The following is a 23516-nucleotide window of genomic DNA, read 5'->3' on the forward strand; positions in this document are numbered from 1 at the left end:
TTGATGGTCTCAGCTCGGTCACCAATGAACGACTAATAAATCCATTACATTAAATGTAGTTTTGCAGTTAATTTGGTTGAATTCCAGTTCTTAGATTTAAATATATATCTTTGACTGTCATGCTGTCATGTGACAAACCGTATTCTCTTAGGCAGAGCAAATTAGATGTGCTGCTCTCTACTATGTGTGGGCCACAGGTCACTTGAAGGAATCTGAGGTAGCTTTGTTATATCCACTCTCATGTAATGATCTCTTCAAGCGATTCAAAATTATACCGTATCACATGACATGGCGCCGATAGCACAATTATAAGACAATATTGGGGCGGGGGAGGAGGGGGTGGCGGAATGATAAAATAAAACATTACTTTTCTTTTATCTTGCTGTAAGCCCAAAGGTAAGCACTTAAAAATTCTAAAAACAACTACAATTGACAACAAATGTCTTCCTTCCAATGTCAAGATTATTGTCCCACAGGTGCAAAATGGCATGTAGCAATTGCGAAAGCACAAACAATTATTTAACTATTTTCTAAATGTACTTTATCAAAGTGAGATCAAAGACCCCTTATGTAGGGGAGAACTGAAGATTATATGCTGAGCAAGCACTGACATTGTTATTTTTTCAACTCAAGAGTAATGTCGAAACATGGGCTCATGGCAGCAGCACACAACGGGTTACTCTTCCAAATGATTACGTGATGGAATCATTCACATCCACTTTGATATGAACATTATCAGGTGGCCATGGGAATCAAACCGCCAACAATGCACGCAAACCGACAGAGGGGAGTGCGCCAACTGCTTTGGCTCTTCAGCCACCCTCAAAAGCAATGAGCCTATGAATGTATTCTTTGAAGAGGAATTTATATTGGGGGGTGAATAAACTTTTTAAAAAAGAAATGCTGCTAATGCATGTACAATTTGGGGCAGTGCCATAACTACAGTAAACCTTATTATTTTACTAAAAGGTCAGGATGTACATGCATAAGTAAAAAAAAATCCATGCAAGATACAGAACCAAAAGGAACGTTGGTATATTTTGGGTGTGAATAAATATTCAATGTGATATCTCACCTTTTCCTTTGCCTTTGCCCTTCCCTCTGCAGCCTGCACTGCGTGCATTGTAAGGAACATCCTCAAAGCTCTTTGTCTTGGCATTGTATGCCTGCAACGGTGAGGCAGGTCACAGCAGGCCATCCAAAATGATTCACAAAAATGCGTTCAATGGAGCAGGCTTACAAAGAGGAATACAATTAAACACAGTAACCAGTGATTTTTGCTCATAAAAGACTCGTGTTTTATATGAATGAACAAAAAATAACGAACAGTGACCCATTTGCCAAGAACATAAGTAACCTTTAACAATGTAAAAATGTATGGCAAATGTATGACATTGCTCCACAAATCTGGATGTTGTCTGATGATGCTAGTTGTAATTACTGGTCAAACATCATACTGAAATGTAAATGTTGTGGGTTTACTCTCCAATACACCGGTGTGCTGTACTAGTAACGAATTGGAATGTTTTATTTATGTGCCCAACTTTACTAATTGGCTGTGTCGGGTGGTGGCAGGTTTAACGATACATTTATATTTACGCGATCTAACCCAAAAAAACTCTTTTGGATAACATGTCAGGAAAGCCTACGTGTTAAAATGTATGACAGTGGCTTACACAATTGTTTAATGCTAGTGTAATTCACTTGGGTGGGGAAATCAGGGTCTACGATGGTGCATGACAAACTGCAATCTACCGGCTAATTCTGAGTGGGGGTCGGGGGTTTGTGTGGGAGGAGAAAACTATAGTTGCCCAGAGAAAACCCACGTGAGATAAGATTCTCTTAATGTCCACAGGTAGCAACTAGGAACCTAGTTGCTGTACCAATTCGATATGTTTTACTCAAGACAGTTCAATCTGTATGATCCAAACCCACCACCACCTTAAACCGCATCCACACAAACCATAGCAGACGCAGATACTCGATGCACAAATGGAAAATTGAAAACTCTCCAGTGTGCGACTGTGGTCATCCAGACCAGACCATGCAACATATAATGTCCGATTCACAAATACGAAGGAGCCATCACAGCGATACACTCTGCTGCTCCTGATGTGGCTATCTGGCTTGGCCACCTGAACGTGAAATTGTAGTTGTTGCTCTGCATCTACATCAGCCATTGGAAAGAAGCAGATTTTTTTATAAAAAGGTGAATTTAGCCCTAGTCTGGTCGAACACCGAAGCACATCCCCAATGCGTGGTCATAAGTCCACAGCTGGGAGCTGTGGGGGTGTGGGAGGGGGGCAGCATGGAGTTTTGGTTGCATCACCTCAAGGAAGTAGAAGCGGTCGGGCCCTCCCTGCGAGTACTCGGCTACAGACTCGGGCAGGTCCTCTCCGTACTCCACGCGGCATTTTCCCTGCACGTTGCGGAGCTCCACGACAGTCTCCTCGTCGCTCCAGTACAGCAGGTTCACGTCACCATGGAATGCTGCGCTCATGCCCTTGTGCGTGTTCTCTGGCCTGTGGTGAGCACACACATGCATGCACGCACGCACTTATAATGCAGAAACGCCACGTGCCCGACAGAGCCAGTTTAGTACTGTGCCGTTACATTATGTTGTATTGCTTTTTTAGAACATGTAAGTGAATAAAATTTGGTTTTCATGGAAGCAATATAATAACACAATCCTGCGGAGCGAGCTGGTTGGAACGTTGGGTTGCTCGGTCAATGGCCAGGGTCAACGGCGGCGTGGTGTATTCCGCAAATATGGCCGACTGTGAAGGCGGGCACAAGCCGGCGTGAGTAGGTTAAACGTTGAGTTTTATAAGGGCACCACGGGGTGACCAGCCCCTCACTACCCAGCCCCACCCCCCACCCAGCCCCACCCTCCATACCCTCCCCACCCAGCCCCTCCCCACCCTTGTCATCCCTCCCATTTTTGGATGCACGACGGCCGGACACAATAATCCCCTGTGGGCTGGTGTAACCAGGAGGTTCCTACCAGTATAATTTGACCAATATGTAGACTTGCAATTGCTTACTCATACCACTGCTGTCCCCAGAGCTTCCACTAGTGGGAGCACTAGAGAGTCCCTCTAGGGGGTATTTGGCCTGCACACTGGCCAGACATCTTGGAAGATGTGGGAGTATCCACACTTTACCCCACCACACGTGACGTATGTATGCATGTCCAACGTTGTCACATCATACGTGGCCAAATGTGCCAATCGAAGGTGTGACCTGCCCACTGACAAACTCTTTTCCATAAATCCAACGCAATTTGAACATAGTGTACAACATCAAATACAATTGTTTCGTTATATACTTGACCAGAGATACAAATGATATATAAGGTTAGATGAAACCCAGAAAAATAACTGTAATGAAACGCACTCAAACACAATGACACCTGAGAACACTCAGGGCATTTTCATATAGCTTGTAAAAAGGTCTGAAATTAATTAAATTTCTGTGGGCAATTATTTGTTAAATAATAACCCCATCCCTATTAAAGGGGCACAAGGAAACTTCAAATCAAGATTGAAACCTTTTACGTTTGCTCTGTAATAGTTACAGGCGAAATATTCAATTTTCACGACTTAAACTCATGGACTGAAGCATGAAAATCTATAATGTGATATTTGTAATGGTCAAGATTGTGGTTTGTAAATATTTAGACAACTTTTTCGGCTCAATTCACAAGACATCAGAATTTTTTTGGTATAATTTTCTTGCTGGAAAAAAAACCCCACCTCTTTTTTATTCTTACAGACTCCGAAGCAACATCCGCACCGCCAACTTGCCACTTAGAACCCCATTAACGTCAAGCAAGCTCTGTTTCACTTTCCGAGTGAAGACGTCAGGGCATTTTTAATTTTTAACTGACTCTTAAGTGGTCCTACTGCTACAAAACAGCTGTGTTTTCCTGCAAACTCACGCCACTGGGCGGTAACAATAGCTTTCATACTGTGGTAATGATTTCTACGCTAGTGGAAATGGAATATTTTCAGGCACGGACATGATCGTGCACCATTGGGAATCTGAGACTACACTTGGATGTATGTTGACAAAAATGAGATGTAAGCAATCCACATTATAATCAATGGCATAAAAACTTAGCTCAGTGATTTTATACATTTATGAAGTTTACTCGCAAAGTCGGTAAGATTTGCTGGCTGAGAATATAACCCCAATATATTACTGCCAATGTATGATAGACTCACAAAGCCCCAGGCAAACACTTGTGACATTTAAGCAACTGGTTAACACAATTACAGCTGTCAAGCTGATGAATATAAGAGACTACATTTTAAACTTCAAATCTAGAATACATTTTTAGTTGTTTGCCAGCACAGCTTGAAATACTCCACAGTTATTACTCCTCTGAATTTGCAAACCTAAAAATCAACTATAAATGACATGGTAGGCGTGTTTTTAGTCTACTCCAAAACTATATATTGACTTCCAACCGTGCCTACAACACAGGTTGCTGCTGTGCCCTTAAACAACAATGCCGAGGGCCAAGCAGTAGAGTTGACAAAATGTTTGAAGGTTTGGAAGACATCAGAAAGCACAAATTCACCTGTAAAATTTGTTGATTTTAAACTTGATGTCCGTCTCGCGGTTGTTGCGTTTGTTGCAGAAGATCTGCGAGATGCGGCCCACACGGTAAGGCTCGGGAGCATCCAGGTTGCTGCCCTTGATGTAGTCCGACGACTTGCGGTAATACTCTGGGTGTACATCCTCATCAATGTCCTCCTTCCGTGGAGCGCGCTTCACCGGCGATGCTGGCTTTACGCTGCAAACAAATGGATCTTTTTTATCATCACAGTTGTTGAGGACAGGCCCTCAAAGCCCAAAATGCCATGCGGCCAAAAATAAACAGCGCTATTGAAGGTATAAGAGTTATTATGTTTGAGCTGAGAAAGGTTATAAGAACTAGGAGACCATCGGAAGCAATTGCATAGTTGAGCAGTGGGAAGAAAGAAGCTGAAAAAGGAGTGTTAACTGCAGCGTGGTGGCTGAACACTGAATGGATGGGACGAAACAGTGTGGGTGGAAGAATCAATGAAGTTCATAGGAAGAGGAACCAATCAATGCAAGACCAGCTTATCCCAAAATGCATGCCATGTGAGGGCACACAAAGACTATTTTATGATATATTATTTTATATCTATATATAACTTGGACCATATTGACGCACAATGGTAATTATATTAGAGGTTAATTTAATACACCCTAAAAAGGCACACATTAATAACGTTATTAAACTCTTGAAAAGACTCGCCGAGTGTCAAGACACCATTAAAGAGGGGTCATAAACTAGATTGTTGGGACAATTCCTTTTTAAATGAGGTTTGCATGTGAGAATACCTTGAGAAAATTAGGTGATAACACTTAAAAGTTAGCACAGATGAGCTACAAACCCACGTGCTTGGGAGTTGTCACAAATGTCAATATGATCTACGAACCTTTGCATGCTAAGAGTTGGATTATAGGCAATGTGCCACAACACCCAGCATTGATAATGTTATGCAGAATTACTGGGTGCAGGTGTTACGAGGTTTCTAAATTCTTTACTTTTTTTACACCACTTGCAGAGTACGCTATCCACAAGGATAACGTGCTGTGAAAAACTACAATATTTTATGTGATAATTTTATTACATTTAAAAATGGCTTGCACATATTTGCCTTATGCCAGTTTTATTCCGCAACTACCTTCACTGGTGTTTGATTGAAAATGTCACTGTCCAAAACTCTTAACATGCATTCTTCTGGACAAGCTTTAAAAAAAAAAACACAATCTGACCATCTGACAGGAATGCTTAATGGGCTTCGCAATGCTTTGCAAGCTTTATATTGCATTAGTGCTGTACACATAATGCACGCATGCCTTTTTAAAAAATAAGCATTGATTTATAGCTGTGGAGATGTTTATAATTATGCCAGAGCGGTAAATGGAAGTTGTTTACATTGAGAGCTGTTTTCCATTGAATTTCAGGGAACTGATAAATCCATTCTCGATTGCATTTCAGAAAATCCACGAATATAAATGAGGAAACACTGGCACACATCTATATTTTTTTAACAAGAACCATTTTGCAGCATGCTGAAGCACTTGCAGTTCGAATAAACTGCGTGCATTAATGCACAAACCGTGACTGAACAATAAGTGAACGAGAATTAACATGCATGGCCAACACGATTAGCCATGTTTGCAGATTCACAAACCTATTAAAGTTCATGGTGCAACAATGAATTAGGTACCATTGTGACTAAAGAGGTTGGTCCTCAAATGTTTTATTTTAGTTTAAACAAGTATAAAAACAGCCCACAAAATACCGTGCAAATTTTTGGCCAAAATATACTTCATGAAATACGGTAAGGGGCTCGACATCCGCTAAGATTCTGTTCTTGGAAATCGACATAAAGTATTTACAAAAGCAGATTCTATGTTAAGTTCCCCATGTTTGATGGATAAGGGGGAAAGTGACAATGTTTGATAACATTAATTATGTACTATACACGTAAATAACATCCTTATATTTAGTTAAATTGTAGAGTAATACAAATAGATAACACAATGGAAAAAAACCCATCAATTATTTATTCTGTAAATGTGCAAGTTTTATTTACTTTGGATTATGGGGGAATGACGATTCTAATTTGGCGGTCATCGATGCACTTGACGCCACACTCTCCCCAATTGCCTTCGAGAGTTATTTATATAATCGGATTGTTGACTCGTCTACCATGTAATGGCAGCCAACAGCTGACGCACTATCACCACGAGAAAGTCTATCAAAAAACGTAACTTTTCGAGATAAACTCATTACATTGCTCTGCCTTTTGCTCCTACTCTCCCTTCCTCCATTTCACTTGACACTTAGAGAACCCATGATTCGAAATAAATCAATAACCACCACAAATAAGGCAAGAATAGCACAAGGCAAAAACACTTGAGTAAAAGCGTGAGCATTTGCAAAGCAGCACACTGGCCAACATCCACTGCTGTACTGCGCAGGTTCAATACTACTCCCCATAATGCGATATTGCCAAATCAAGGGAAAAGGTGCAAAAGTTAACTAGTATACAAATGTAAAAATCACAAATAATATAATCAAATTTCGCTGAAAAAAAATTAGCGAATGAAGAGGTTATACTGTACTGAATGCAAAAACCTTAATATCTAAATTTTTTGCCTAAAACCACACCAGTATAATTATGAAATGTAAAAAGAAATACTGTACTGTGATATCAAATCTTACCAGGAGTAACATGGTTAAAAGTTACCGACTGCCTTTTTTTAATATGTACTATATATATTTTTTAAAATATATATTATATTCCGAAAACGTTCTGCTGGTGGAATTCCTGGCTCCCTGGCCATATCCCTGGTGCATGATGACGTCACTCGCATCTCACAGTGTTGAGCAGGGTTCGTGCGTCATGCAGACGCCATTGATGCCTCCTCCCGCCCCCGGTCCTACCCTTCACCCCAGCCACGTTTCCCACGCAAATGTGTTTGATACGCTATCAAACTATCATCATACTACTTGAAAAAAATTATCTATGGCTCGAGTTTTCTGGTTGGCTGCTAGCTCGGCTCCTCTGTACCCAAAAAATAACTCTGTTGTTAGCGGCTATGGGCTGTTGCCACCGAAAATAGCTGGGCAATTGGCTTTATGGGATTTTCTGTAACAAATAAACATTGTATTGAAACGGTGAAAGACGTTCGAAAGACAAATCACAGATATCAACACCGAAGAGGTGGGGGCAACGAATACAGAATACTGACATGGTTCATTTAATAATGCTCCAACTTTTCAATTTGTGCTAATAATATAATTAATTCTATATTTGAAGTTTTCGTGACTGCAAGGATTCATACTCTTAGGTTTTTTCGGTAAAGTCACGTAGGTATTCTTTTATTATTTATTAATTTTTACCTACGTGACTTTACCGAAAAAACCTAAGAGTAGAATTAATGATCTCGTGAGAATATTCTTTAAATCAAAGAGTATTATAAAATAACTCACTACATATTATCTTGAATTTTATTATATAAAAAGCTAATAATTTTTACTGCTCCGAGTACAGGATTGTAAGCAAAGTATGAACTTGCCAGCTATCTCTTATTTTCCGTTGCAGAGCAACACACGTCCCTTGGATGTGCGTTGTCCGTCGGAACGGGTCATGTCGGAGGGAGGGGGAGGCGAACATCAAATATACAGTGGGCTGGTAGTCATATCTTTAAAAAATATATAGGCCATAATAACTCATTGCAATATAAATAACAGAAAACACCAGAAAATAAGACTAAGATTAATTCAAGTAATTTTGTATGGAATCAACTATGGGAAGGCATTCCCCCCTTGTTCACAACCCTGAGCCATTGGTGAAAATTTGATATTCCTGTAGCAAGGTGCAGTAATGCATAAGAAACCAAAAGAGGACGTGCCACCGAGTGGAAATAATTTTTATCAACCCCAGAGGAAAGAATGGCCAAGTCAACCTTACTCGGAATTTTAACTCGAATCTGCAAGCGGTGAGCTATAATGGATGCACCACCACCCAAGCGGAAGGTCGTAACTAAACAATACAACTCAACAACGTGGTGAACACATCAGGGGACCTAAAACAAGGCCAGTTTATCCACACTTTCTTCACAAAGTGGTTGCTCAGCCCAAGTCCCAAAATACCAAGTTGCAAGCAAAAAAAAACAACACTTTTGGAAGTACAACAGATAACACAGTTAATGTTTCCTTAAATGAGCCAGGTAATAAGAGCCTGGGAACAGAAACAATGTGAAGACATTCCAAAATTGAGTACTGTGAGGAAAGAAGCATTGGTGCGTGTTTTGATCTAAAGTATAGCGGTTGAACACAGTATATAGATGAGGCTAAACAGTAAAAAGTAAAACTACGTTTTATTTTACTAGGGAAGGCCCACAGCGATATAGCTCTTTTTCAGAAGCAACCTGGCCACAAATGATAGTTCAACGAAGTGGCTTATCATGTGCAAATTTAGCACAGCCAAATACTGCAAACGCACGTTTCAAAATGTGGAGGGAAAAACCGGAGGACCTGGAGAAAAATCCACGCAACCACAGGGAGAACATGCGAATTCTAAATATACAGGCGGCAGAGTCAGATCGAACCCACAACTTCCTGTCTACCAGGCAAAGTAGTTAACGTCTCGTCACCGTGCCTGGTCGACAAGTGTCTTCAACGTAGTCGGAATAATCAATGAGTGAAGTTCGTGAGAAAGGTAACAGAGGAACAGCACTTGCAAGAGCAAAGATAAAAAAGTGGGAGAAAAATTAAAAGACAGTTCCTTTTGAATGGTGGCAAAGGCAGCGTCGCGTGGCTACCTGAAGTTGAAGGCGTCAGGCATGAGGTAGACCCCATCCCCGACTCGGTAATCGACACCGTCCTTGAGCGCAAGCATGTACGTCACGATCGCGTCATCCTCCGGGTCATCCAATCGAGTCTCCACGCACGGCGTCTCCCGTTGGTTCAGCTCCGACAGCCGCACGCAGCTAGCGCAAAACCTACACATGGGCCAAACAAACACAACAAAAACGGAGTTGGTCAGTGCCAGGGTGGGAGGCAGAGACTTCCTACCACTCAGACGTAGAACGCAGGGCCATCAAATATCAAGTAGTGACACGGTACGGCATTTATTCACGATGTCAACTTATGATCACCGTCTGAATTGCGAAGCTGCCTTCAAAAAGTCTGTTAAGTTACATTTCTTCAGCCCTCGTTAATAAATGCATTTCTTTCACGGATCATATAATGTGGCACAAAATGTAATATACAGCTTGACAACATTACAAGAACCACCCACACACACACACGTACTTGTCTCCGAATGATTCTATTATTAAAATAACACAACGTGAAGTTGAGGGCTTGACACAGCAGCAAATGGTCCAATTGAAGGTAGCAGCTAGGATTATTAAGCAAGGGCAAGCAATGATAAAGCCACATTATACACACGTACAACAAAGATGGAAAATATATAAACCGAAAGACAATACCAACCCTTGATAATACCAATTAAAAACCAGCCGATGGAATTCGGGGGCTACATGCCACCCTGCTAGCGTACGCATTAAGCAGACACAAATCGTCTGAGATGCAGGTGTCCCTATTCCCTTAGGTGTCCACGCTTTCATTCTGTCCTATTCAATGTGTAATCACCACCACAAAGTATGCATGAAATGATTCAACCCCGCTTCTATATGCGACTGGATGAAATGTCACAATTCAAATCAAAATCTTGTTTTGTCTTTTACTTTTCACGTATTTTCGTGATCGTTCCAACGACTTGCTTAAAGAAACAAGGGTGTACAAATTTGCAAGGTTCAAATGATTGAACTCTCACACGCACAATACTATGAAGGTATCACGATCATAGGAAACAGTTTTGATTGACGAATCGATTAACATCGCGACAGTTATGTTGGTTGCGAGAGTTCATGCTGGTGTTTCATTTAGTTCTGTTAATTATACGTCGCGCATAGATGTCACAAATTAAATCTACACTGTGTACATGTGGATGCTTGCAAGATCCTCACTTGAATTTGTTTTCCTCAGCAGGCGTCACTTCGGGAGGGCTCTCGAATCTTGCGTACTCCGGGTCGTACCACAGCTGGTAGAAGAAAGATTTCTCTTCGTCGTCTTTGCTGGTCTTTTCTTCTTCTGTTTCCATGCCACCCTGCACAGCAAGCAAAGTTACGTCCATGTCACTGAAACAGGACACCCTCCTAGCCTGGGATAAGACCGAGATGTCATGATGGCAAAAGTCGCCGATGCCACCACAACCCTCTGCCAGGTCCCAGATTTGCTACACAGTCGATGGCCTTCAAGATTTAGCATGGGCATAAGGGATATTTAATTTCCCATACATTTCCCTATTATCATTAACAATTTACGATTTGCTTTTTAGTTAATATAAGTACTCTTTATTTTGGTAATTTATACCAAACAAACTTGTCCTGCTCATGACCAGGAAAAAAAATTATTATTTTTTAATGAATAAACGTACTTAGGAGAGAGCGAATGAAAAAGAAGTATAAATAAGGTACATGTGACAAATTCCACAGACAGCTCTAATCAGAAAGCATACTATGAATACAATGCATGTTTACAGTACAATGTCAGTTATCGGTTGAGTATAACATTTTCATTTCGAAAACGGGAAGCTGCATATGAATAAGAACATATTCTATGGTTCAACGGAAGAATATTCTATGGTGCTTTCGGTAAAGTCACGTAGATAGAACAAATAACAATAAAATAATCAAAATAAAGTTAATAACAATATCACGACGTTGAGATTGCAATACAAGCGGTCGTCATCAGAAACAGGGAGGTTAGCCTCTGAGGGCAAGCTGTTTATAAAGGTTTAGAGATGGGTGGGGCAGGTAACGTTAATGTAGAATGACTTAAAATGAAAGTTAAGTCAAAATTGAATAAGGACAATTTTGATTATAATTGGGTATAATTATTTTCCAAATTATTAATGTAAATGCATCCATGGTAATATTACCTAACTTATGGACTTCACTTAAAATAAGAACATAGTTTCAATAATTCTTCATACCTGGAGGTTTTAGCACCACCCAGTGGTAACAGCAGCTTTGTAAGTTAAAGTGTATATTGTACAGCATGAGCAGTGGTATCCACATAGAGCATTATTTAGTAGTAACCGCAAAAATATACTGATCACTTTACGAAGTAATTATCTAATTTCATTTTTGCACATTTGAAAAGTCACCATTGCTTCTGCGACCGGTCTACTAGTGATCGAGAGCTTAGTTCGAGGGAGACGGCTGTCACTTTGTCGACACGTCACCCGTCTCAATGCACAGATTCCAACAAATTGCACCACTTCAGTTGGCGGTCGACATTCGAAGTGGACTGCGACCCTCAAAGGAATGGTGCAGCCCCCATGGTTGCCGCCCCGTGATCCGTGGATTCAACAAATCACTCGAAAACGCTGGCATGGCAGCAAGAGCAGTTTATGTGAATGTCGTCGCAAGAGGTCACACGTTTGACGCAACGGTCCTTCGCTTGCTATGCGCGATGAATGAATAAATGAATATCTCATTTCAAATTGGTTTAGAAACATCGAAAGGTACACACACATGCCCACAAACATAGTAATATATTTTTCTGCACTGCCCTCTGCTGCCCACAGCATAGCACTAAACTACAATGGCAATAATAACCACTGAAGCACACAGAATGAGCCACTGTGCACAATGACTGCCACCCACCTCCATGAAAAAGTTTGGCGAAGGGGCCTTGTACGTTACGGACACCTTCCCGTAGACGTACGACAGCAACATGTCCTCGCACTCATCCACCAGGAAGAGCTCCAGCGGGTCTGATGTCTCCCCCAGCACCGTGTCCGGGCCGCGGCAGAACCAGTGTGGGTGGAACCACTTCTCCCCGTTCTCTTCTTCCCACATGGACGTGATCCTTCAAACGGGGGAGTAGGGGGATACAATTCAAGTCCAGTTCATCCATTGCACGCTGTTAATCAGCGACACGCCGTATTAGGCTTGGAGATGTGCAGCATGGAACCAATCTCGCATCCTAGGTCACCATCTCTTACAACCTTTTGTCAATCCACCGTTGGATTTCGGCCTCCCCTATGTCATGCAGGCAGTTGAACGCAGGGAGCATAGGGATGGAATCAAGAATACAATACAAGATCGATTTTGCCTTTGACCACGTAGCCCCACAGCCACTTGTGGCAACCTGGCAACAGTGGAAGTTGCCCATCCAAGCAATAAACCTAGCTGTCACGCTCAGCTTCCAATATCTGGGTCTATTGGTAATTAATTACATGAATACATTTATAAATTCACTTTTTTTAGGCCATGTACACCAGTACTAAACCATACAAATCCAGAGAGAGCAAAATACCAGTGTAACATTGCATTAGTTCACATGTGGAATACAAGGCTTCGACAACATCTCGATCTACAATGCAGTTAACACACACACATAGTATGCCTGACATTTATTTTAAGTAAATTATTCATGTTCTGGTTTTTAACATGCACAAATCAACATGACATTTATTCATGGCCACTGGGAAAACATTTCAATATTGCTACAAGCCAAGGGCCAAGTGTAATTAAGAATATAATATTAAATTCACAGCTCTAATTTTGCATGGTGTGTTTTGGCATGTCTGATGTTAAGCTTTCATCATAGGTCAGATCCAGAACCGAGGAAGATCCCCGCACGTGAAGCAAAACGTCATGTCGATCAACGTGCAATCCAACCAGAAAACATGTCGGAGAACTATACATAAAAACCACGAAAACCTATGCTGTAGTACTTTCGTTAGGTACCCTCCCTACCTGGCTGGGAAGAGAGGCTTAGAAGGGTCATCTGGACACACGACCACACAGTCTCCAACACCCAGCTCCTCATCATCCAGACGAACACGCTGGAAGTATTTGCGTTCGGTTTCCGTCTTCACCACATGCGTACACACGCACAAAATAGCAGTCAATGGCACATGCTATGCAGTCCATGGTAAATCAATACAATGGCGAGGCAGATGACATCTCGCCACCTGGGTGCCCTATGCATGCAATGGATAAACCTTACCTTCTGAGGCTCTCCAATCCATGAAATCTGAGACTTGGACTTCTTCTTTTTCTTGATGTCGGTCACTTTCTTTTGATGGATCTTATTCACCTCCTCCGAGTCGGACTCCTCAAAGTTCTCATCTTCTTCAGCCTCCTTCACGGCCATATTTGGACACCTGGTCGAACAGCAGCAGCAATCCATACCACTTGACAACCCACGCGATACGAATACGAATGTGCAAATTGGTATAAACAAGGTGGCTAATCTAGTCAGAACTTGGGAGAAAAAAAAAACATATGAAGGATGATGCTAATTAATGTAAACATGGGTTTGTCTTTGGAATTATTTAATTAGCAGTATTGAAGCTGATGGGTAGATGTCAGGGCAAAAACATTTTCATATTTGCAACTCACCCTTTTTTGCAATCCTTTGTTCAATGTATTGTCTTCAAGAGGACTGGTTTCAAATAGCAACACAACTTTATACTACAGGTTGGTTCATATTGGATCATCTTTATAAGTTACTGTGCCCATATTCTTGGTTCTTTCGGTAAAGTCACGTAGATAGAAAATAAATAAATGGAAAAAAACCATGACGTTTCGATCGCAACACAAGCGGTCTTCATCTTTTCTCACCGCCTGATGAAGACAGTGTTGCAATCGAAACGTCGTGGTTTTTTATTTATTTTCTATCTACGTGACTTTACCGAAAGAACCAAGAATATTAATTCCTCTGGTCACGAAAGCTTTAAGTCAAAATTTACTGTGCCAACCCACCCCTTTATAGATGGGTGGACGGATAACAATGCGTAACTGGTTTCAACCTTAGTTGGCAAGGATAGACAATAACATAAATCTAAACAAACGCTGGCCAAAGATATAACCCGACTAAAAGAATACAGGCAGCGAGAGAACTACGTGTGTTCACAGAATGCAATGGGATACGCACTTCCGGTTCATGCAGGCTTGCTTGAAGCGTCCAATTCCGCCAAATTTAGGCATGACCTTGCAGGTTGAACATTTCCCACAGTCTTGTTGCTGGCAAACCTACACAATAAAACACACTTTTAGGAACCTTGTCACCCATCTATATCTTAACAGATCCAAAGTCAGAACAAACTAGACCTCGGTCAATATAGAACATATTCAAGCATATTATTTACACTATTCAAATGTAACACGAATACATTCTAAAATATGCATTTTGACCTTGCCCTACCATACCTGACTTACTGATACGATACACAACCAACTAGTGAATAATTTGGATATCAGAGCTCGAGTGGCTCTGATATAGGTCATTTATAGGAAATGGCACTTACATTTTACAATAATTTCAGTCTTGGCTTGTCCTGCAAATAATTAGATTGCAATTTGTGACAATGTATGAAAAACAAAGAGGTGATGATAACGTAATAATCATGTGCCGGTTCACGACCTGTGTGATTTTTGCGAAATCGTTTCAATTCTGGGTCACGATTTCATTCAGAAAATCAATGAACTTTCGGAAATAGTTACTATACTATTCAGTTGCATGAATCTACAGAACGTGCTATTTATGCAACATTTATGCTAACAGACTGAGGTATGGATATATACAAATGAGCAAGACAAACAGAATTCATTCCCATTACAAACATGAATTGTGACAAATCTGACAAATTTGTTGCATGGATGAATATGGAAATGTCGAGTTACTGTGTAGTATATATCAAATCGCTCACAAAATCCGCATGGAATCATGCATTAAAATGATGTATTACTTATGACTCACACGTTCTAGTTTTGTAAGACCATATATCACATGCATTCATGCATGCACGCATGGTGAGCATTAAGTGTGAATTTGAAAGCATTGAAATGAATCAACGCATTATTACAGCCCCTATATCTCAAAATTTGCTCGACTGTAAGGCAGAGGAGAGTTGACCCATCACAGCTGCTTTCTTCCAGCACAGCGTCGCCGCTGTTGCACAGCATTACCTCGCAGACCCCACAGCGGCGGCGCTTTATCACATTCTCCTTGTCCCGCTGCTCTATCTGCTCGTCAAAGAACTCGTCGAAGATCTGCCGAACGAGCAGCGTGGTGGTGGCCTTGCTGGGGCCCTTGGCGTCCTTGGCGATCTTTGTCGGGTGCTTAATGGTCTGCCTACGCTGGGCTCTCCTGCAAGAGAGAGCATCAAGAATGGGGGAATAAACAATATGAAACAATGCGAGATTGTAAAGACCCTTTAAAGCATGTGGTATTTTCATTCAGTCATAGAACTCTCTGCCTCCCAAAACTTCATCAGCTATTTTTTCACCTCACAATGCATGTCCTTCACTCACTGTAAAAGAAAGACAAATCCAGGCACTTTTCGAAGGGAATTCAATTTTCCTTCCCAACACTTGTAAGAAGGTCATTCCAATACTAATAAAAAATGCTTTACAACATTCAACAAAGGACACATTTATGAATTTTATTTTGCTATGCACAGAACATTTACAGGCTACTATTTTACAGCACCATTTTAACCAGGTTTCCATGCATACCTAAATGGCACCAGTCGTCTTCATGCTTGTCCAGAGTGTAAAGGGGTTAAAGGGCAGGTCAAACCTCAATCTGCGCCTCTTCCCCCTCTGCTGATCTGCATTTAACCGGTAGTATAATTGTATAACTTCAACACCGGATACATTGCTACTAATAATTTGCTTTACTTAGCCAAGCCACGATGGATCCTTTCAGAAGGGTCCGACACATTGGATTTTTGTTTATTTCCATAATCGAGTGCTTTGCATTGGGTGGAACCTGAATAAACCCATGACTCTTATGAGTCAACACTCAAAAGGTGAATGTAATCTATTGCTATATGGTCATCTCTTGACCACCTCACAGCCTAAACCAAGTAGTAACCAGGCCAATCCTTACTTAGCTTTGAAGATCTGCAAAGATTCAGGATTATTTTGTCGTAAAAAAAAAAAACACTACTCACGATAAATGGGCCCCCCATTAGATTTTGATAGTACATGGAGGAGATGGTGTCATCGTATCATCTACATGCGTCATGACCAAAAAAAAACCTGGCGCCTCTTGTGCCGAGCCAGTCTGGCTCTGTACGGCTCAGTTGTACAGTGGAAAAAGAGAGGCACCAAAAACAGAAAGGGAGGAGGCGCGATGGTGCCTGCACACACCGCTTCCCGAGTGTGACGCCGGCCAGCTTGATGAGGTCGCGCATGCAGGGCGTGATGATAATGGGCGGCTCGTCCTCGTCTCCCGCCTCGTCGTAGCTCTCCACTTGCTCCACAATGAACTGCGCGTGGCGCAGCAGCGAGTCCTCCGTAAAGCGCGTGAAGCTAAGGCCGCACGGGGGCACCGTCGTCTAGTGCAAGAAAATGCAGGCAGATGGAACGAATGAAAGCCAAGTCATTTCATCGCTCACTCACTCATTTATCATCTCACAAAAGGCATGTAGAGGCAATTGCCTACAATCCATTTTTGATCAGTAATCTCACATCATAATTTGTAATGGAACGCTGGTGAAGTGGTTCGAGCACTACTCTATGAACTTGCCTTTATTCTCGGGCCAAGGCCAACACGAGTGGCGAGTTGTATCTCAACCGGTCGAGTTCACATTCACAAACCCTCACTGATCAGCGTGAAGTATGGTCAAATAACACCAATGACTCATCGTGTGAGGAGGCCTTCATCCAGCAGCCGATTAAAACAATTGTTGTACAATATTACATAACTTCTCCAGTCATTTGATGAATTTCACAATTCAGGAGCGCAATTTTATTGCAAAATCAAATCTCTTTCATCTCTTTTTTAGGGTCTTGTTTGCATTCTTGTTATTTTTTCTCATTTGCAGTTTTGTTCACTTCTTTAGCCTTAACACTGGGAAATTATTTTCAAATAATTTTCAAACTCAACAATTAATTCTCACAATGAGCATAATAATACATTTTAAATTGACGAATCGTTGCACATTCATGCGCATCATTTACAAAGTCGAGACATATGTTATTAATACTGACATTGTCTTCATTCCGGTAGAGATGTATACATTAAAACATGTCTTGAGTATAACAATATATGATAAACTATGCTTTTTTCTGGGATCCAAAACAACAGTTCAAGTTTGATTGAAGCCAACAGTTTGCAATCTGTGCGTCATGCCCTCCTGGAAGCCTTTCAGGGGAAGCGCAGACTGCGGCATGGATATTATTAAGGATAATTTTTGAAAGAGCAGGGAGAATTTTTTCTCTACGTCGTGGCAACAAAGGACTTGAATACACAACATGACACAAATACATTACGAACACCGTGTTTTTCCTGGAGGCAACACGGTGTTCGTAACCTCGGGGGCAGGGTCAACGTGAGGGACACCATACCAACAATGTTGATTATCGCTGTTCTAAGTATATATTTATAGATTAAGCAAGAACAGTGTCAATTAAAGATGATAACTAAAATCAGTCACACAGCACCATCACTCACCTATCATGAGAACTGTTCACATGCAGTGGCATTATAATATATAAAGGGGACATGCATAAATCCGGTGATATGCCCTTTTATTATTTTGCAATGTTCTCATTACAGATTTCACCTGCGCTAAGAGACTGACCTCGATCTTGTTGAGCAGGTCCTCATAGGTGGCATCCCGGTTGTGCTGCAGGAACTCGATGACTATCTTGAACATGTAGATCTTCTCCTGCATCACAGCAAACGTCGAGGCGTACTCCTCGCTTGGGTTCATTAAGATGTAGTCGGCAAATGCTGGAGCACAGGTACATGATGACATGCATCAAACACACAATTACACAAGCCAGAACTAAGGCCTCTGGTAAATCATTAGTTTAATCACATGACTGCTAATTTAGACCACATGGCCCTTGGCAAGACTTGGTAGAAATAAAATGTTCATGGTACAACTGAGGGTGGAATGCTAAACAAGCATCATGGACCAGATGCATTTTGACAAAATTACCAATAAACATCACCTGAGTGGAGTTGTTAATGGAGTCATGGGCATGTCTTAGCAAAAAAAGCAAGAAAAACTTTCAACAACATGTGAAATGAGCTACATAAGTGTGTTTTAAGCGCAACAGCACCCACAAAAAATTGAATAATCATATGCACATAATTAGTACCATTGTGTGCCTGTGTATTGAACAGTTATATCCACAATTATGAGAAACTGTAATATTACAGTGAGTTCCTGAAGCTATAGAAGGACTCTTTTGCTCATTTACCCGTGGTGATGCCAACAAGGGCCTTTTCTCCTCCATCAAACCCAGTAGTCCACCATGAATTAATGGGACCCAGCTTCTTGGCACTCACGCCACCTAGTCAAAGAAAGTAAATCCATCATTAGCGCAACGTATCTATAGAAAACTTGCAATTCTTTTAACATGAAATTTATAGTTCCAATGCTGATTTAATGCTGCATCATATCTTTAAAAAGAGCACCGTTTCTGATGGATACAAATTAAACATTGTTATATCACAAAACAGTTACATTTTGACAAAGTTACATTTTAACATGACTGTAAAAATGAAGTATATTTGAGTTGATCTCGATGTTTTAAATGAAAAACTAATGTATGGTTTATTCACATACTACATCATTCGAAAAGTCAGAAAACTAAAGGAAACTATGTACACATTGAAATATATATATTTTTTTATCAATGACTATTTGATTTGCACACACCATCATTGCAGGGATTCTCATCATAAATAGGCTTGACGACTCCACTCAGATAAAGCTCCACATTTTTTTCCACGAGTCCGGTGTCGAATGCGCACAGGTGCAGCTTGCGGTCGTACACGCTGCACACGGACATAACCAAATCACGCACGTAGATTAAAGAGAATGCAACACAATTAGTCTGCAATTCTCAGCAACCAATGGTCTACAATAAATGCACACAGGAATAAATGATCATAATTTAATTAAAACAATGTACAGGCCTGAGTAAATCCATTGCTGGATTAACGGCTTACCCATGCTGTGGGCCAGATTTATATATTTTTTGGCAGTCATGGGGGTATTTACGTATATTGTACCATGCTGGTCAGTGTGGGTCGGTGAAGTAAGCCATGGCCAGCAATCGACCTCAGGTCACTGGGTTCATAGCACAGCGCACAAACCACTGCACCGCTGGTCTCCATACATGATAACATGAGCAAATAATAAAAAAAAACATAAATCAGATTTCATTACAGTTGAAATAGTTGTTTTTTGAATAACAGGGATTGTTTGTACTGTACGTACAAATTGTTTGTACTGTACGTACAAACAACATCATTTGGAACCAATAGAAGAAGATAGATCCCAAGTGGGCATTAAAACGTTCAGATAAATGTTCCATAGTTGACGTCTGTATTTTCCCAAAAGATAAAAGAAATTCTCAAGGAGCTGTCTAAGAATATTAAGTTAACTTGCACACCAATGAGTCTTGAATAAATGCTTTGTTGTATGCTGCGACGCAACACCTACCTGAAGTTTGTGACTTTGTGCTGAGGTAGGTCATCGTAGCTTTCCATCGCATCTGAGTTGCTTTCAAACACCGAGAGTCGCTCGTCAGTAAGCATCTCTGGCTCATCCAGCTGAAAACAATACAGGATAGAAACTTTACACTAATAAATCTGATGCATCTTACCAGTATGTCTCAAGATGTGGTTCAGCAACCCCCATCATAGCATTTCAGGGGGGGGGGGGTGGGGGACAGGCTGTGGCATGGATGCCGTACAGTATAAGTTGCTAATGTGCAGGCAGAACCATTGGCACCACATTGCAGTGACAAAACACGAATGCACAACACGCCAAAAGATACTTTAAGTGAGGCTTGGGCTTGGAGGGTATGGGGCGAGAGGACAAATGGTCTTTATTTAGGACCCGACAAACTAAAATTGTTGAGAACTACTGGATTATACCACGTTTTGAATTGCCAGGCAATTGACACTACGGCAAAGTCAAATATGATTATTTCAATAAATGAAAAAAAAACATGACCTTAACAGTCACCCTTAAATCTAAAAAGGCAAAATCATGTGCTTGGGAATGTCACAAATGACTAAAATTACATGATTTTTTCTACAGCTCAGATTCTGACCATTTAGCCAATTGGACTGGCCATGTTTTATATATATTTGTAAGGACCTCAGTTAAATATATATTTTACAATGGACACACAAGTGAAATGGATAAAACTGAGTGGTGAACTTATGACTTTACACTATCAAATTGACACAATTGAGCCCTTAAATGACATCATCAAAATCAGCCTATAATGGAATGCGAGAAGGCGGGAAACGATTACAAAGAAAACTTACCGCATCATCTGGGTCTCCTTGAAACAATTTCAGGTCACGGTCATCCAGAAACTGCTTACACTCCGTACACTTCGGTGGTGGGGTCTTCAAGTGAGGCGAAAGAGACAAACCACCCATAAAGACGTAAACATGAGCAAATTTAAACGCCATTCATGCAGAAATGTTAATGGAAAAGCAATCCACTACTTTACGCGAGTTAAAATGCTAGCGAATATTAAATCTGTATAGCATATCTAATGTCATATAATACACTCCAACAAATACATACCCTTGCTGGTTTGAACTTTGCAGGTGAACTTTCAGGTGCATCAGACAGCAATAGTGGCCTACAAACACCAAAGTTTAGAATGGACTCATCAGAATGTAATGCAATACAGCGATATTAAAAAAGGGGCAGTTGTCATACAGCATCACCACAATGGATGGACATATGGGTGTCGTTATGAAAGTTAAAGTTGTCTAAGCCATGAAATTAAAAGGTGTCAAAAGCAACAGCCTACTTACTTTTCAGCAAGCAATTCCACTTTTCTCCTTTTGTCCTCCAGACCCTCCTTTATCAAAACAACAAAAACAATTAATGTTTAAAGAATCAGCATATAACTAAGCATGTAATTAATGCGTATGACAATGTTTATACAGTGGAACCCCATTAAAACAGTATGTACAGCTTTCACAATGACTCAAATGAATTGCAATGAAAATTCCAGATTTACTTAATTGATTCAAATTAAAACACAAGATTAATGTTGGGCATAATGCAACTCGCATACACACACACAAAGTATTTCTACTTTTAACAAATGAACAGCATGCAAATGAAAGTAAATGATATTCACCTCTTTAGTCTGGGAATCTTGAATGACTTCTTCCTTCACCTTTCCATTTGCCTCCTCCGACTTGCGTTTTACAGACCTGCAGATCGCACCGTTGACAAAACCGATTAAATCCTCACGCCAACCAAAGCCTCTCTCACACGACAGGCTGCACGATCTTGGATCATGATGATAATGTTCATGATGTCAGCATGAGACACTAACCCTTTTCCAAACATTGAAGCAATGGATTGCTGGCTGCCCCCAGCTGCCGCCCCCGACTTGCGGCTACGCTGGCCACCTCGACCACGGGGACTTGCGAGTTCTGCTGCGAATATAAAAATGTGTTAATTCAACTGTCATCAAGTATAAAACGGAACATCAACCGAAATTCAATTCTACAAGGAGAAATGTTCAGAGTGTCAACCTTCGCACACTGTCAGCAACTAATGTATCACTTTATAGTTCTTCATGAAAAATGCTTCATTTATTGGTCATACCCCTCCACTTAAACCAGTTAAGTGGTTTCAATGTAGGTAATTAGCTTAACATATTCAACTTGCTCACACTGGATTACGTTTTTTGAATAACTATAACTATATGTATTCATCTAGAGTGAAAGTTATACATCTCGAATTTGTTACAGATAATGGTGTGAATGTTCCGTTCGTAGGAATTATAAATCGCAAAACTGGACTCTATCCCAGTAGGAAAATTAGTGAAGGTTGGCATCTTAAAGGAAGCAGGCCACCAAACTAAGATTTACTTGTTCCTAGAACACTATAAATGCTCGGGCGTCCCCTGAAAGTGACGCACAAATTCACTCTGAGCAGGATGGAAAGTGGGCAAGGGCTATCAGATTGATCCCAATAGATGCGCCTAAAAAAGCGAGCTGTGAGACAAAATATCTGAGTGTAATGCTGGAATGATTTTAACGATGCGTAGAAAGATTGCAGGACTGGAAAAGATACTGAAAAGTAGGCAAGAGTCGTGCCCATCTAAAATTAGTTGAAAAAAGAGCTGACTCAGATGGCTAGCACATTTCGTAATAAGAGACAAAAACCACATCAGAAGAAAGGTGATGGACATTGAATGAGGTGTTTTTAAGTGGTGAACCAGAATATCAAGAACTGCAGTGTATTTAGAGATGGCCCAGGACATGGGTGAGCAGAGAGGAACAACGAAGCACACCCCATGAGTGTGGAAAATTCCAGAAGGAAAAATGTAAAAATATTTTACTGACAACCAAAGTTTGATAAGAGAATTTTGTATAGTTTGATCGGGTTGAAAGTCTAGATGATTCTCAATAAAATTTCGGTTGGCGTGAATTTCCCCTTAATTATGTTTTCCAACTGCAAATGTTCTAATTTAACAAGCATCACAATAAATGGCAACAGCAGTTCATTATTTGCAATCGCATTACATTTTGCTATGCAACAACTATCCTGAAATAGCAGAGGGGAAAACACATTCTGTTCCTCTTAAGATCCAATGTAATCAGCATAAACGTGTTCACATGGACAATTCTTTGTTCTGCATGTCATATATATATTTTATCCCTTCATTACTTTTCTATTTTCTCGATTATTTATGATTTTCTTAGACCTATTTAAAATGTTGACATCTACTTCAGATTTAAAGCTTTCGTGACTGCAGGGATTCATATTCTTGGTTCTTTCGGTAAAGTCACGTAGAAGGGAAATAATAAAATAAATTAAACAAAAAAATTCTCACGACGTTTCGATCGCAACACAAGC

The 23516-nt window shown here is 40.7% G+C and overlaps 1 protein-coding gene across 4 annotated transcripts in view; it reads right to left on the reverse strand.

Annotated features, from left to right (window-relative positions):
- Positions 1-23516, reverse strand: part of DNMT1 (DNA methyltransferase 1) — a 55056-nt gene that overhangs the window by 22264 nt on the left and 9276 nt on the right. For 2 of the 4 annotated variants that reach the window (XM_078603423.1, XM_078603421.1), the window contains exons 5-24: positions 21985-22084; positions 21784-21859; positions 21452-21498; positions 21216-21273; positions 20948-21031; positions 20112-20221; positions 19323-19441; positions 18862-18954; positions 18234-18385; positions 16798-16985; positions 15610-15790; positions 14576-14673; positions 13646-13802; positions 13393-13508; positions 12295-12499; positions 10591-10730; positions 9379-9558; positions 4586-4801; positions 2330-2522; positions 1076-1166 (exon numbers count right to left, since the gene is read on the reverse strand). In XM_078603423.1, coding sequence (XP_078459549.1) covers positions 1076-1166; positions 2330-2522; positions 4586-4801; positions 9379-9558; positions 10591-10730; positions 12295-12499; positions 13393-13508; positions 13646-13802; positions 14576-14673; positions 15610-15790; positions 16798-16985; positions 18234-18385; positions 18862-18954; positions 19323-19441; positions 20112-20221; positions 20948-21031; positions 21216-21273; positions 21452-21498; positions 21784-21859; positions 21985-22084 — 2604 coding nt within the window. Of the gene's footprint in view, positions 1-1075; positions 1167-2329; positions 2523-4585; positions 4802-9378; positions 9559-10590; positions 10731-12294; positions 12500-13392; positions 13509-13645; positions 13803-14575; positions 14674-15609; positions 15791-16797; positions 16986-18233; positions 18386-18861; positions 18955-19322; positions 19442-20111; positions 20222-20947; positions 21032-21215; positions 21274-21451; positions 21499-21783; positions 21860-21984; positions 22088-23516 lie in introns of all 4 variants that reach the window. The other 2 variants (XM_078603422.1, XM_078603420.1) reach the window with 1 other exon arrangement.

The sequence above is a fragment of the Lampetra planeri genome, chromosome 20, assembly GCF_965212315.1.
Source record: "Lampetra planeri chromosome 20, kcLamPlan1.2.h2, whole genome shotgun sequence".
In the NCBI taxonomy this organism is placed as follows: domain Eukaryota; kingdom Metazoa; phylum Chordata; class Hyperoartia; order Petromyzontiformes; family Petromyzontidae; genus Lampetra; species Lampetra planeri.